We start from the raw sequence: 13,089 nt of genomic DNA on the forward strand, positions 1-13,089 counted from the left end.
ACAAGCCGGGAACACCAGGACAGGCTGCTGTCTGCGGCGGAAGCCGGCGCTGGGACTGTCTCAGCCCCGCTCCCAGCCGGCTGCCACTGCCCGTCTTCTTGCACGTGTGTTTGACCAGTTGTCTCAGCCAGGGATGCTAGCTGCTGTTTGAGAGCTTTCAGAGTTAAATTGTAGTATTTGGTTCTTACTAGGTCCTGAATGTCATTCCTAGCACTTAACACAGGTCAATGCATTTTATCTTCACATCCCCACTCCCAGGCAGCTACTGTTACTCTGTCCCAGTGCAAGGAGACCCAGGGAGTCAAGTTCAAGAGCAGCCCCAGCAGAAGTGGCAGAAGCAGGATTTCCACCCTGTATGCCTGAGACCCCCTCTTTACGCTCCTCTCCATCACAAAACTGAACTGTTCTGTTCCCTGGCCACAGCTTAGTTAGCCTGGGACCACATGTCTCTCCAGAATGGGACCTTGGCTCCCAAAATGGCTGTGTCTGGCCTGGAACTGGTCCCCCAGGACTCAGGGCAGGCGCATTCCCACAGGCCTGTGCCAGGGGAGCAGGAAAGATAATCACCGGCTTTACCCCATGGAGATGAGTCCCGGAGGCCCTGGGCCGTGGGAAACCTGGCTCCACGTGTGTCCTTCGGCCCTGGTCAGCTACTCTCAGGCCTCAAACTCACCTGGAGGGGAAGGGATCGGAAGTCTCACAGCTCAGGCTCCTTTCATTTTAGCCCATGTCTGAGGCTCCAGGCCGGGACACTGTGCTCTGGCTGTGGGGAGGAGATGCAGAGTGGGGGGCACGGTGACACCATGCTCCATGGGGAGGGCAGGGACCACCTGCCAGCACCCAGGTCAGAGCCAGGCTGTTGTTACCTTGGTATCCCAGCCCAGGCTTCCCCGATGTCAAAGCTTTGACAGAACGCTTGGCGATCTCCAGCTGGAACTCCAGGAAGGGAACTGGCAGCCCCACGGGCAAGGGTGATGAGACCTGAGAGGGAAGCCAGCAGACTGAAGAGCTTGCGGCACCTCCCAGCTCTGCCACTCGCTTGCCCGAGATGCTGGGCAAGTCACAGCAGCCCCAGGGTTGTAATGCCTGAGCTAGTGCCAAGTGAGGGGGCCCTGCACAGAAGCTCCCGGTGGGGACAAAGTGAACTTGGGACTTTGCATTTTGGCAACTGAATATGTGTGAGACCATTTGACCGTCTTCTCTCTGCATTCCCAGATATGTGTGTCCATTGGGACAGGTCTGCCATCCAGGCTGGGGGGCTGGAAATGGGGGGAGAGCCACTGAGGCTGGTAAGCTTTGAATCAGGAGTTCCCCAGGAAGCTACTGCCTTCTAAACAAAGAAATCAAACCTGGTTCTACCCCAAGAAAGGAGGCAGGGTTCTCAGGGCTGCACCTGCTGGCATCGCCATCCTGTCGTGTCATTTCCTGGGATCATCTCCCCTGCCACGTGAGCCTGTCCTGGTGCCCAGTTGTCTGCACTGATACACACGTATCAGTGTGTATATACAGGAGCAGATGAACGGCCAGGGTTAGCAGATCCACCCTGCTCCCCTGCCTTCCGACGTTTAGGAGGAATCAAGGCCAAACCCTTCGATGTGCTAAGTGTTTCTTAGACTCAGACTCACTCAAGCCACAGGTGCTCCCAGGAAGCAGGTACTGTCATTGTCATCACCCCCGTTTTGCAAATGGAAAAAAAACATGACATTCAAAAACTTGCTGCAGCTCGCACGCTGAACACACAACCAGCGTCAGAGCCGAAGTCATTTGGCTCCGTGGCCTGCGTGTTGAAGTGTTACGGTGAACTGCCTCCCTGGGCAACGAGCTCTATTCTGTTGACAATGACCAGAGCCCCAGCCGGTTGCCCGTTATGGAACCCGTCTCCCGGAAAGCAGAAGAGCTGCCCGTGGATGGAGATGGAGCTGCCGTGGCTTAGATATCCGCCTCGTTTATTAGTTTGCTCTGTGCAGGGCTTTCTGAGCACTCCTTACTGCCCCATGGACACAGAGCCCGTTTTCCTCACAAAAACCTTTGCTTAGTCTTCACAGTGGGCCTGAAGCCACACTTTAGACTTCTTTCTCATAGGCAAAAACTCCGATCCATTTGCTTCTTCTTGCAGAAACTGATTTTTATTCTTTCACTCCTTGTTCCTGGCCCTGCTGTGGAATGCAGAGTGAATTTTGGACCTACCCTTCCTTTGTATAAATGCCAGCATCGTGCAGATTTTTTCCATCTGACAACCCGGGGGTTAGGCTGTGTGTCCAGTGTACGGTTCTCACTGTTCCTCCGCCATCCTGCACATGGGCAGCCTCTCCTTTTCCCTCCTGTGAAACAGGCACAAATTTACTCTTTAGTGAAATCTGGGTCTGTGTGGTTGAGCTCCATCCTCTTTGTGAATTTCAGGTTTGGCAAGGTCACTTTTACATCTGGATCAAATCCTCCAGTGATGATTATCATTATTACATAATGATAACAATTATTATACCTTTCTTCTCTGCAGCTAAGAGCAGGTGTTAGGGAGGAAGTCACCTGTGTGGTCTGTGTCTTATGATCTGTAAGTGCACAGATAACCAGAGTGGTATGTATTTCACTTGGCACAGCCACCTGCTCCCATGAGACACTGCAGTATCCAGGGATGACACTCTGAAGGGGCATGACCTTCTGAGTCCACCCCCAGGCGGTGGGAGTAGCACCCCATCCCCCACCCCCACCTCCATCTTCATCCCCACAATGACAGATAATGTACTTTGAAGCTGCAGGGTGTTTTCCATCTCAGCTGTCTGTCATATGAGCTCATTTGCAATATGGATAGGAGCATCGGTTGGAAAAATCCCTCAGGACAGCCTACACCTGTGCGGGAAAGAGCTGCAGGTTGTAAAGACTCTCTTCTCCACCAGAGGTCGCTCTGCTTGCCAGGGACTAAGGCTTTAGGGGTCTTAGTATCAGTGTTGAAAGTGACCACACCCACACAGTGGAGCTGCCAGGGGTAGAATGCCTTGTGCCTGGGATGTATGAGATGAGAAGTGGAGAAACAATCTTTACCAAGTGGCGAAATTACCAGAGGTGGGCTTACCTGGAAAGGAGAGGCTTGTCACACAGACGCCACAGAGCAGCCCAGGTTTGCAAAGACAGGGCAGATGTCTCACCAAGTGTCCTGGCTGCTGGTGAGCTGCTGGTGCACAGGTAGACATCTTAGGCCGCAAATTCAGCTATGCAAGCAATACACTTCATTTTTAGAACTGAACCTAAATTTCTATCTAAAAAAAGATTTATGTATTTATTTGAACAGCAGAGTGACACAGAGGGAGGGAGAAACAGAAGTCTTGAATCTGCTGGTTCACTTGCCAAATGGCTGCAGTGGCCTGAGCTGGTCTAGGCTGAAGCCAGGAGCCTGGAGCTCCATCCAGGTCTCCCACAAGAGTGCAGCGACACAAGCACTTGGGCCATTTTCCATTGCTTCCCCAGGCCAACTAGCAGGGAGCTGGGTGGGAAGTGGAGCAGCCGGGACTCAAGCCAGTGTACATATGGAATGCTGGCATTGCAGGTGTTGGCTTAACCTGCTGTAGCACAGGGTCAGCCTCCAAATTTCTATTTTGAGTCCGCCCCACGCAGCCCCCACCATGGAGTCTAGATCTTGCAGGATCTCAGATGTGGACATCTGTCACAATGGGGTCATTGTCATCTGGCCTCCCTGGCACCTGCTGGGAAGTCTGTCATTCAGTCTGCCCCCAACCCTTGTTCTAAGCAGGTCACTGGTCCTCTGCATTCCAGCTGCAGGGCCTCAAATGGCCTCCCCTCTCAGCTTACCCACACATGGACACGCAGAGGCATACACACATGCATGCACACACACACGCACACACACACACAAGCACAGAGTTTATTCTCAGGCACCTGACAGAATCTGAACTCTCTGTTTCTAGTTGGAGCGGGGTAGCAGTGCTGAGGGTTGCAGCACGTTACGTCTTACCGAACAATCTTCCAAAACATTTGCTTATGACAAAAATTGAATTCTCCCAGTGCTTGGTGGTTGAGACTTCCAAAGCTAAAAGTCTGTGTTCTTGAAGCCTGTATGACTTGTGCCTGCTTTTCCTCTGACTCAGCCCTCCCTGGGAGCAGCTAGTGCTGCTGACTGAAGAGAGGGCGGCCGGAGGATGCAAGGACATGGGGAGGGAGGGCGGGGGACCCCAGCGACCGTCTCGAAGCCGTGAAAGCTCTATGAATCAGCAGCTCCCTCCGTTTGCAGGTTCGAGGAATTCTAAGTGGTAGACAGTCAAGGGCCCAGACGGGAATGTTCTTGGTCCACACAGTGAATGTGGTGGGAAGCTCTGAGGGGCAGCAAGTCTGGTGTCTTGAGAGCTGGCCCAGGGTCAGTGAGAGCAGGCTGGTGTGAGTTCTGTCCCGGGGCTGAGCTTTCTGACCCAGGGTGGAGGAACGCTGGAACTTGGCTGCCGGCTGAACAGCACTCAGCGTCCCACGCTCTTGTGATTTTCTGTTGTTTCCTTTGTATCCTGTGCTCTGTGGCTGCAGCTGTCATCCGAGTCATTTTATTACCCAATCTTGCAGTTGAGGGTATGCACCAAATAGCCCAAGAACCCCTGTGGGTAAATCACACTCTGCTCCCCTTGCTGAAGTCCTGTAGGTGCAGGGGTTACTCAGTCTTTTTGAACCCTGTGCTTCAGATGGCTATGAGTTCCTGGAGATCCTGAAACAGGTGGCCCGTGACAATACCGACAACCCGGACCTGAGCATCGTGTGGATCGACCCGGACGACTTTCCTCTGGTGAGCAGCTCAGACCAGGGCCCTAGCACTACCTTCACAGCCCTGTGTTTGTGTCAGGCCCAGGATTCTCAAGCATGAAGGAGGGTTGAACTTTGTAGGAGCACTTGAAAAACACCCAGTGACCACCCCAGCCAGTGTAGGAGATCTTTGTTTTGGAATGGCATTGAACTTGGGGTCTGGTGCTGACTCTGAAATGCTTCCACTTACTGTTTGCACTCTCTGGAGACCGGAAGTTGCAGACCCTCAGAGGGGACCACCCAAGTGAGCTGGGCAGATTCTTTTACATCCCACAATGACCCCTCCCTATAACCTCTTTCATTTTCTGGGCGGGGACCTCCCTTCTGAGGGAACCTGAATTACTAAGTAATTAAAACCAGCGATGAACATGTTGCATGGAGTTCACGTTGTGCAGAGAGGGAGTAACCTCTGGGAGGACAGAGACCGTGCTTATCTTGTTTATCATGTTCTTCCCAGAACCCAGCATAATGATTAATACCTGGAAAGCTTTTGATTGTGTTTTAAGAAGAATAAGCAGAATGTATGCAATCCACAGACCCAGTGGTAACAATAATGAGCAGAGCTAATATGCTCTGTGTTAGAACTAGAGTGAAATTCCTCAAGTGCATCAGCAGAGCTGATTCTCTTAACTTGTGATGTGGGTGGTGTGAGACTCCCTATCATACAGGTGAAAAGAATGACAGCTGGAGAGGCTGGGCTGGGAAGGGTAGTTGTGATTTCCAATCTAGATCTATGGAACGCCAAAGCTTAGTCGAGTGACTGCTCTAGGTGAGAACTCACTGGCAGTCAGTACAAATTTAGTTAGCAGCAGGTTATAAGTGGTAACTTAACTTCCAGGCATTGTCATCAGTTGCCTATGTCATGACTTTGCTTACATAGAGAAAAGCGAGGGTTTTTGGTGATGGCGAGGGTCTGAGAACCCAGCCCTATGTGGAGAATGGGTGAATCAAAGGCAGAGACTTCCGTGACACTGGAGGCCAATGTCGTAATTCTGGGCAACTATAACAAAGTCATGGCCACATATTACTGCTCATAGTACAGCTTTGTTTGTTTAGCTTCTGCCTGGTTGTATCTTGAGTTTATCTGCACTGTTTTATTATGCAAGCTTGCAGATGGTCTCCGGTTCTTCCGGCCAGCTCTATATGTTTGCTGGTTTTTGGAAAGAAAGAATCTGCGACTATTCTGATTTCCAGATTTCTGAGTCCCCCCGGTCCCCATCAGGCCACATCTGTTCTTTAGAGACTTTCTCCCTCCGACCCTTTCCATCATCTTTGCACTGTGGTCCCTGGCCCCTGGATCCTTGCATTCTGCCCCAAAGATTTGTCCACATGTACCCCAGCCAGGCTGAATGAAGAAACCCTCTTGTCACTTTTCTGTCAGTTTACAGCACATCGTTGCTTTCCTGTCTCTCTCATGTAGCAAAGTGGCACAAAGTAAGGGATTTTAAAAATGTATACAGTATTATTACTTACACATGGGTCTTTTTAAATCCTTTTTTTTTTTTTTTAAGTTTTCAGAGCAGAGAAAAAGAGACAGCGATAGTCCATCCTCTGGTTCACTCTCTAGTACCTATAACAGCCAAGACTGGGCCAAGCTAAGCCAGGAGCCCAGAACTCAATCCAGGTCTCCCATGTTGGATGCCAGGGTCACAAGTACTTGAGCCATCATCTGCTGCCTCCCAGGGTGTGCTTAGCAGGAAGCAGAGTAGCCGAGACTCCAACTGGGCACTCTGGGCAGTGGGGGCATCCCAAGTGGTGACTTAATTGTTGCTCCAAATGCCCAACCCAGGATTTCTTTTTGTTTGCTTGTTTGTTTGTTTGTTACTACTATTTGAAAGGCAGAGAGACAGTGAGAGATCTCCCATCTGCTGGTTCACTCCTCAAGGGCCCACAATACCTAGGGTTAGGTCAGACTACAGCCAGAAGGGAAGATACTCAACCCAGGTCTCTCAAATGGGTGGCAGGAACTCAGCATCTTGAGTGATCACCTCCTGCTTCCCAGGGTGTACATTAGCAGGAAGCTGGACTCTGGACCAGAGCTGGACTGGAACGTAGGCACTCTAATATGAGATGGGGGCACCCAAAAGTGTCCCAACTGCTGTGCCAAATGCCCATGTCAAGACAACGGATTTCTTTAAATGGGCCATTGAAAGAGAAGCAGAAGTAAATGGCTCTTTCCCTACTCATAAACGAATAAGAGATCCACAAGGAATTTGGGGATCAGAACTGGGCCATCTCTGCAGTAGCCTTCCCGACAGCTGTAAGAGCTTTTACATTACGTGTTCTCATAGTTTGTGCTATGACATCTTTTATTTAATGTTTATTTAAAGTGCTTGAGATGGAGGCCAAGTCTTCAATTTTCTAAGTACCCACAGCTGTTTTAAAGACCTTGCACCACTGGTGACCCAGATACAGTGGTGGGCTGGCAGGTGGGTCCAGCCACAAGATGGGCCTTTTATAGGGAGTAGCCTCGTCTGCTGTGTAAGCTTTTTTTTTTTTTTTATTGCTGCAGCTTGTTGCCTATTGGGAGAAGACTTTCAAGATTGACCTGTTCAAGCCCCAGATTGGGGTGGTGAATGTGACGGACGTGAGTATCTCCCAGGACGGCTTCCGCAGGCGCCCTCGGCCTGCCCCGTTTCCTGCCCTGCTGCCCAGACTGTGAGATCGTCTTTAGGAGGGCCTGGGAGCCTTTTTCTACCAAGGCCTATTTGGGTATTTACAGCATAATTCACAGGCTGGACAAAATGAGCAACTTAAAATTGATTGAATTTCAAGTCTTACCTGTGGTTGTGTTGGCACAGACACAGACCAGATACCATGGGCCTTATTCAGGCATTCCCCACCCCTGGTCTACAGGCATGCAGCCCCTTCAGAAATGGACAGGACCCTTGGCCCTGCCCAAACTCCAGAAACTTGCTGGGGTGGCCCAGGCATGGTCCCTGAGCCAGTCCCAATCTATGAAAGCGTGACTCTTTCCCATGGCCCACATCCTTGCTTATGGGGCCAATCTGATACAACTCACTGATTGGAGCTCTCCACCCACATAAACATCTCTTTATCTCCATTCCCCCCACCCTACCCCCTCACCAGCCAACAAGGTCTCTGTCTTTACACAAGGGAACCCACCTGGAGCTCTCATTGCACAGTGAGGGATGATGGGCCGTTGTGGCCAGCACCCCTCAACAGGCCTCCAGGCCTCTCGGAGGGCAGGAAGGAAACCAGGTGTGAGTCAAGGACTGGCAGAAGGGGAGTGCTTTTAGAACTCAGACAAGACACCTGATCCCGCCCCAGCAAACCAGAACAGAAGTGGGGCAGACACAGCCAGGGACGTGATGGGTAGACAAGGATGGCCACATAGATGCCCTTGCAGCCATGGATGACTGAGCTGGAATCCCTTGGGGATGGGGAGCGGTTAACAACATCCTTTTGTTCTGTTCAAGCAGCAGAGGAACTCAGCCTCCATTTATTCTGTGCACTGCTTTTAAAGTTAGTGTAATAACAACAAGTCGTTTGAGGATATGTTCAAGTAAGAATGTAGAATGGGACAGTAGACCATAAAGCCTAAAGGAGAAATAGTTTTCACTGCCCTGACCTGCCCCTAGTCCCATCCCCTGAGGATCCAGTGGTGGTTATTGCAACGGTATCCTACTAGAAATTTCATGTACTCAGGTATATACGTTTCCTTCCATGTCACACAAACAGGACATTACACACATCATTGTGCAGGTTGGCTGTTCTGTGTAATAATGTGCATACATTCCTGATAAGTGCATGAGTCCTGGGACCCACTGAGCACCGCTACGTGGAACCCTCTGACCTGGCTGAAGCTACGCAGCTTCACGCCTCCCTCCTCCTTCCCCTCCCTGCAGGCTGACAGTGTCTGGATGGAGATTCCAGACGACGATGACCTGCCCACAGCTGAGGAGCTGGAAGACTGGATTGAGGACGTGCTCTCCGGAAAGATCAACACCGAAGATGATGACAATGAAGATGAAGATGACGACGATGACAATGATGACGACGATGACGACAATGGCAACTCCGATGAGGAGGATAATGATGACAGTGATGAGGATGATGAATAGCCCCAATTTTATAAGACTCCGCTGAAAACAAAGTCACAGCTATCCACTACTGTGCAGACAGCACGAGGCAGCAGTGAGTAGCCCTGCCCCACGCCCAGCCAGCTCCTTTCCCTTTCCCGGCCTCTCTTTCCACTGCCAACTCGCACGGAGCAGCACAGTTCAACAGCTGCCTTGCCGGGTCCAGCCATCCCACTCACCGGGGACAGGGGAGGAATCACTCTCACACGAACTGCTTTGACCGTCATGGAAAGAAAGCTCCTGTTCTTTGTTAGATTGTTAATAGTCATGACTTTGCTGGGGTCTGGCAGCCTGGGGAGAACAAGCCCCCGGCACCTCGCTTCGGGTTTCCTTGTTGTCTTTGGCAATGGCAGTAACAGAACTAACAGCTTGCTAACTCACAAGCGTGGAGTGACCTTGTACACAGAGCCGGGGAAGACACACGATCAGGCAGTTTATCTCCCCTGCCTAGCACATCAACTGAGGGTCCTTCCTAAGTGAAGAGGAGCCCCTGGAGGGAAGGCTGAGCCTTCTAAACAGGTTTATGAATCAGCTTCTCTGGCTCTATTAAGCATTTCATCCCACATGTGAGTCAGACCATGATGAACTCAGGTCCAAGCCTTTGAGTGACTGCGGAGAGGCCTTGAAACAGGTGTGCAGGTGCCACCCTCATTTCCAGCAGATTCCAATACTGGGGTGGGAGGTTAATTTGCCCTCTGAACTTCCCGGTATGTGACAAGTCTCCAGTATTCAGCAGTGGTGGGGGAGGGATACAAGATTTTCCTTACTTTGATGGGGTTAATGTCTCTGAATGGGTCAGCTGGCTTCCGGGGCTGAGCTGGGACCTGAATGCCCGCTCTCTGTCGCTGCTCATGTGCCTTCCCACTTAGACTAAAGATTGCTCTGTCCAGCAGTCAATGAATGCTCCCACGGCTGACCAGGGCAACCATAATTGGAGTTTATAATGATGCCCTGGGGCACTGAAAAAATTCCCAAGTGCCTTCCAAATGGTCTGAACATTACACTGTGCTTGGTAGTTCTAGTGCTAAGTGTGCAGTATGATGCTCTAATTTATTTTCTCATTCTCTCAACACAAGTGTAAAACACCGTGCAAACTTTTTGAAAGTCAGGAAATCCTTTTGTGGAATTATAGCTAATTAACTCTGTCATTAAACTCATATTTTGAAAATATCGAGGCTCTCTGGAAGTCCTGTCTTGATTTTTCTGACCCCACTCATTCTCATCTGGCTGCCGTCTGCCTCTCTATTCTTTCCATTGCCCTTCCTTGCCCTTCTTCTGACTGCCCTCTAAATGTTGGTGATTCACAGTGGCTCTCAATGCAATACACTCTTTCTTTTTTATTTTATTTGTTTTTATTTATTTTTTAAGGAATATAACTTTCATAAGTACAACTTTAGGAATATAGTTATTCTTCCCACCATACCTACCCTCCCACCCCCCACTCTCATCCCTCTACAATACACTTTTTTAAAAAAGATTTATTTATTTCTTTGAAAGTCAGAGTTACACAGAGATGGAAGGGGAAAGAGAGAGAGTCCTCCGTCCACTGGTTCACTCCCTGATTGGCTGCAATGGCTGGAGCTGCGCCAATCCAAAGCCAGGAGCCAGGCGCCTCCTCTAGGTCCCCCACGTGGGTGTAGGGGCCCAAGGACTTGGGCCAACTTCTACTGCTTTCCCAGGCCATAGCAGAGAGCTGGATCAGAAGTGGAGCAGCCGGAACTTGAACCGGTGGCCATATGGGATGCCGGCACTGCAGGCAGCAGCTCTACCCACTACGCCACAGCCCTGGCCCCAGTACACTCTTTCAAGGCAGTATCAGCCATGCACATCATCTGCTACATGTGCTAAGGAGCTCCAAATATGAGTCTCTAATCTTAATCTTCCACTTCCGTTTTAGACTCACTCATTCACCTGCCTATGGACATTTTGGCTTGGTGTTATACAAGCATTTCAAACTCAACACAACAAAACCTGAACTCTTCCTTCTTCCTTAAACTTCTCGTTCTCCTCTTCAGGGAGCCAGGCGCCTCCTCTAGGTCCCCCACGTGGGTGTAGGGGCCCAAGGACTTGGGCCAACTTCTACTGCTTAGGGAGATTGGATGAGCGATATCACCATTTATCCAGTTACACAGATGACCTGTAGGTGTCTTCTTCCCCTCTGCTCCCATGGCATTTTGTACATACTGGGGATCGTGGCGCTTGTTTAAATTTTAATACATATTCATGTCTGTCTTTCACTAAATTGTACGCTCCTTGTAGGCAAGGAATTTGTTTCTCTTTGTATGCCTGAATTTATTATTTTGCTTATCAGAAAGAAGGGGGTCTTCTGCTGAATTGATAGAAGAATCATTGATTACTCAGGATGCCCACTGCTGACTTGAATGGGGTTTATCCTTCAAGGTTCCATGTGCTGGAGGCTTGGTCCTTAGTGTGGCGATGTCAGGTGTGTGAGACTTTTAGGAGGTGGGACCTAGTGATTCCCTGGGGCATGGCTTTTAAAGGGATGTGGGACCCTCGTCTCTCTTCTGGCCTCCTGTTTGGAGATGGAGCCCTTCCTGCTCTATGAGCTCCCACCATGCCCTCCACCATGGGGTGATGCGGCTAACTGGGGCCTGTGCCAGAGCCTGTGCCTAGCTGTTCAAGCTTCCAGTCTACGCAACTGGAACCTCTTTTCTTTTTAAAGTCAGCTTACCTGGGGCATTTCATTATAGCTATGCAAAATTGTCCAGTACACCACAATTCCCCAGCATGGTTAGATGACAGCTTTGGCTGCCATAACAGAAACCCACAAACCCAGTGACTTAAACAATAGTACCATTTTACCCAACAGTTCTAGAGGCTGAAGTCTGAGGTCAAGGTGCCAGCAGAAGGGGTGGTGGGAATGTGCTCTTCCTCTTCTCTACTGTCCTACTGAATCAAGGCCCCACATGTAGGACTTCATCTAACTTTAGTGACCTCTGAAAAGGCCCTGTCTCTAAACACAGTCACACTGGAGATAGGGCAGCAACATGTACCTGCAGGAAGGGCTCCACACTTATTTCGCCCCCTACAAAACCAAGCAGAAGCTTCCGGAGCTGTACTGTGTTGGCATCTAACCAGGCCCAGCCACACCTCTCAGAAGCTCTCCGGGAAGTGAGTCTCCAAAGCCATCTATAAAGTTAATCTTTCACACAGCCAAGGCACGTGGTCCATCTTGAAAGTGTTCTAGGTATCTCAGGAAAATGCCCTTGTTCTCAGAGGCCTGAGAAATTAAGTTTAAATCGATGTTATGGTGCTTCTATGTTGAAGCGTTGAGTGTTAAGTGGTACTGTCAGTATTAGCTCTGTTTAGTGATTGGTTTCACACTTTTTTAAAAAAATTATTATTTGAAAGGCAGAGTCAACAGACAGGGTCAGAGGTAGGAGAGAGAGAGCGAGCAAGCTCTTGCATCCATTTGTTCACTTCTCAAATAGCGGCAACAGCCTGGGCTGGGCCAGGCTGAAGCCAGGAGCCAGGAACTTCATCTGGGTCTCCTACATGGGTGCGGGGGCCCATGCATATTTTATATGCATATTCACATGTCTGTCTTGGACTTGGGCCATCTTCTGCTGCTTTCCCAGGCTCATTAGCAGGGAGCTGATCAGAAGTAGAGCAGCCAGGGCTTGAACCAGTGCCCATAGGAGATGCTGGCACTGTAGGTAGTAGTTTATCCCGCTGCACCAGAGCACCAGCCTTATGTCTAACACTTCTTAAGTTGATATTTCTTGAACATTTATGTGCCTGGAGCACTGTGCTAAGTGCTTTACATATGTTGTCTCATTTAATTCTCACAAAGGCTGTGAGAGAGGCCTTGTTATTATCCCATTGTACAGATCAGGAAACCAAGAGAACACACAGAGGGATCAAGAGATTTTCCCAGGATCATGCAAACACTTTGAAGGAGTATAAATGTCATCTTATTTTTATATGTTAATCAAAATTTAAAATTAAACTCGGTTCCGTAAATTAAGGATCAAAAGTTTCCCTTTTTTCTAATGGTATCTAAAGATGGATTCAAGTCAATCTTCTACAATCTCTTTTAGTGCTTGAACCCAGACATCTTGTGTTCTTTCATTCTGAAGCCATAATCAATTTATTTTTTAATGTTTTTTAAATAGAAGAGATATAGGACAAAGAATCAGCAGGAAGAAGAAAGAGACAAGGCACAGCA

General features: G+C 49.6%; 1 protein-coding gene across 1 annotated transcript in view; it reads left to right on the top strand.

The window, feature by feature from the left end:
* The window catches only part of CASQ2 (calsequestrin 2), a 71,682-nt gene extending 61,612 nt beyond the window's left edge, over nt 1-10,070 (top strand). Inside the window, 3 exon segments of the mRNA NM_001101691.1 lie at nt 4,680-4,780; nt 7,310-7,384; nt 8,667-10,070. Of these exon segments, the coding sequence (NP_001095161.1) occupies nt 4,680-4,780; nt 7,310-7,384; nt 8,667-8,882 (392 nt within the window). The 3' untranslated portion in view covers nt 8,883-10,070.
* Nucleotides 10,071-13,089: the final 3,019 nt, after the last annotated feature.

This window comes from Oryctolagus cuniculus, chromosome 7, assembly GCF_051225735.1.
Source record: "Oryctolagus cuniculus isolate XC-2025 breed Fujian yellow rabbit chromosome 7, ASM5122573v1, whole genome shotgun sequence".
Classification (NCBI taxonomy): Eukaryota; Metazoa; Chordata; class Mammalia; order Lagomorpha; family Leporidae; genus Oryctolagus; species Oryctolagus cuniculus.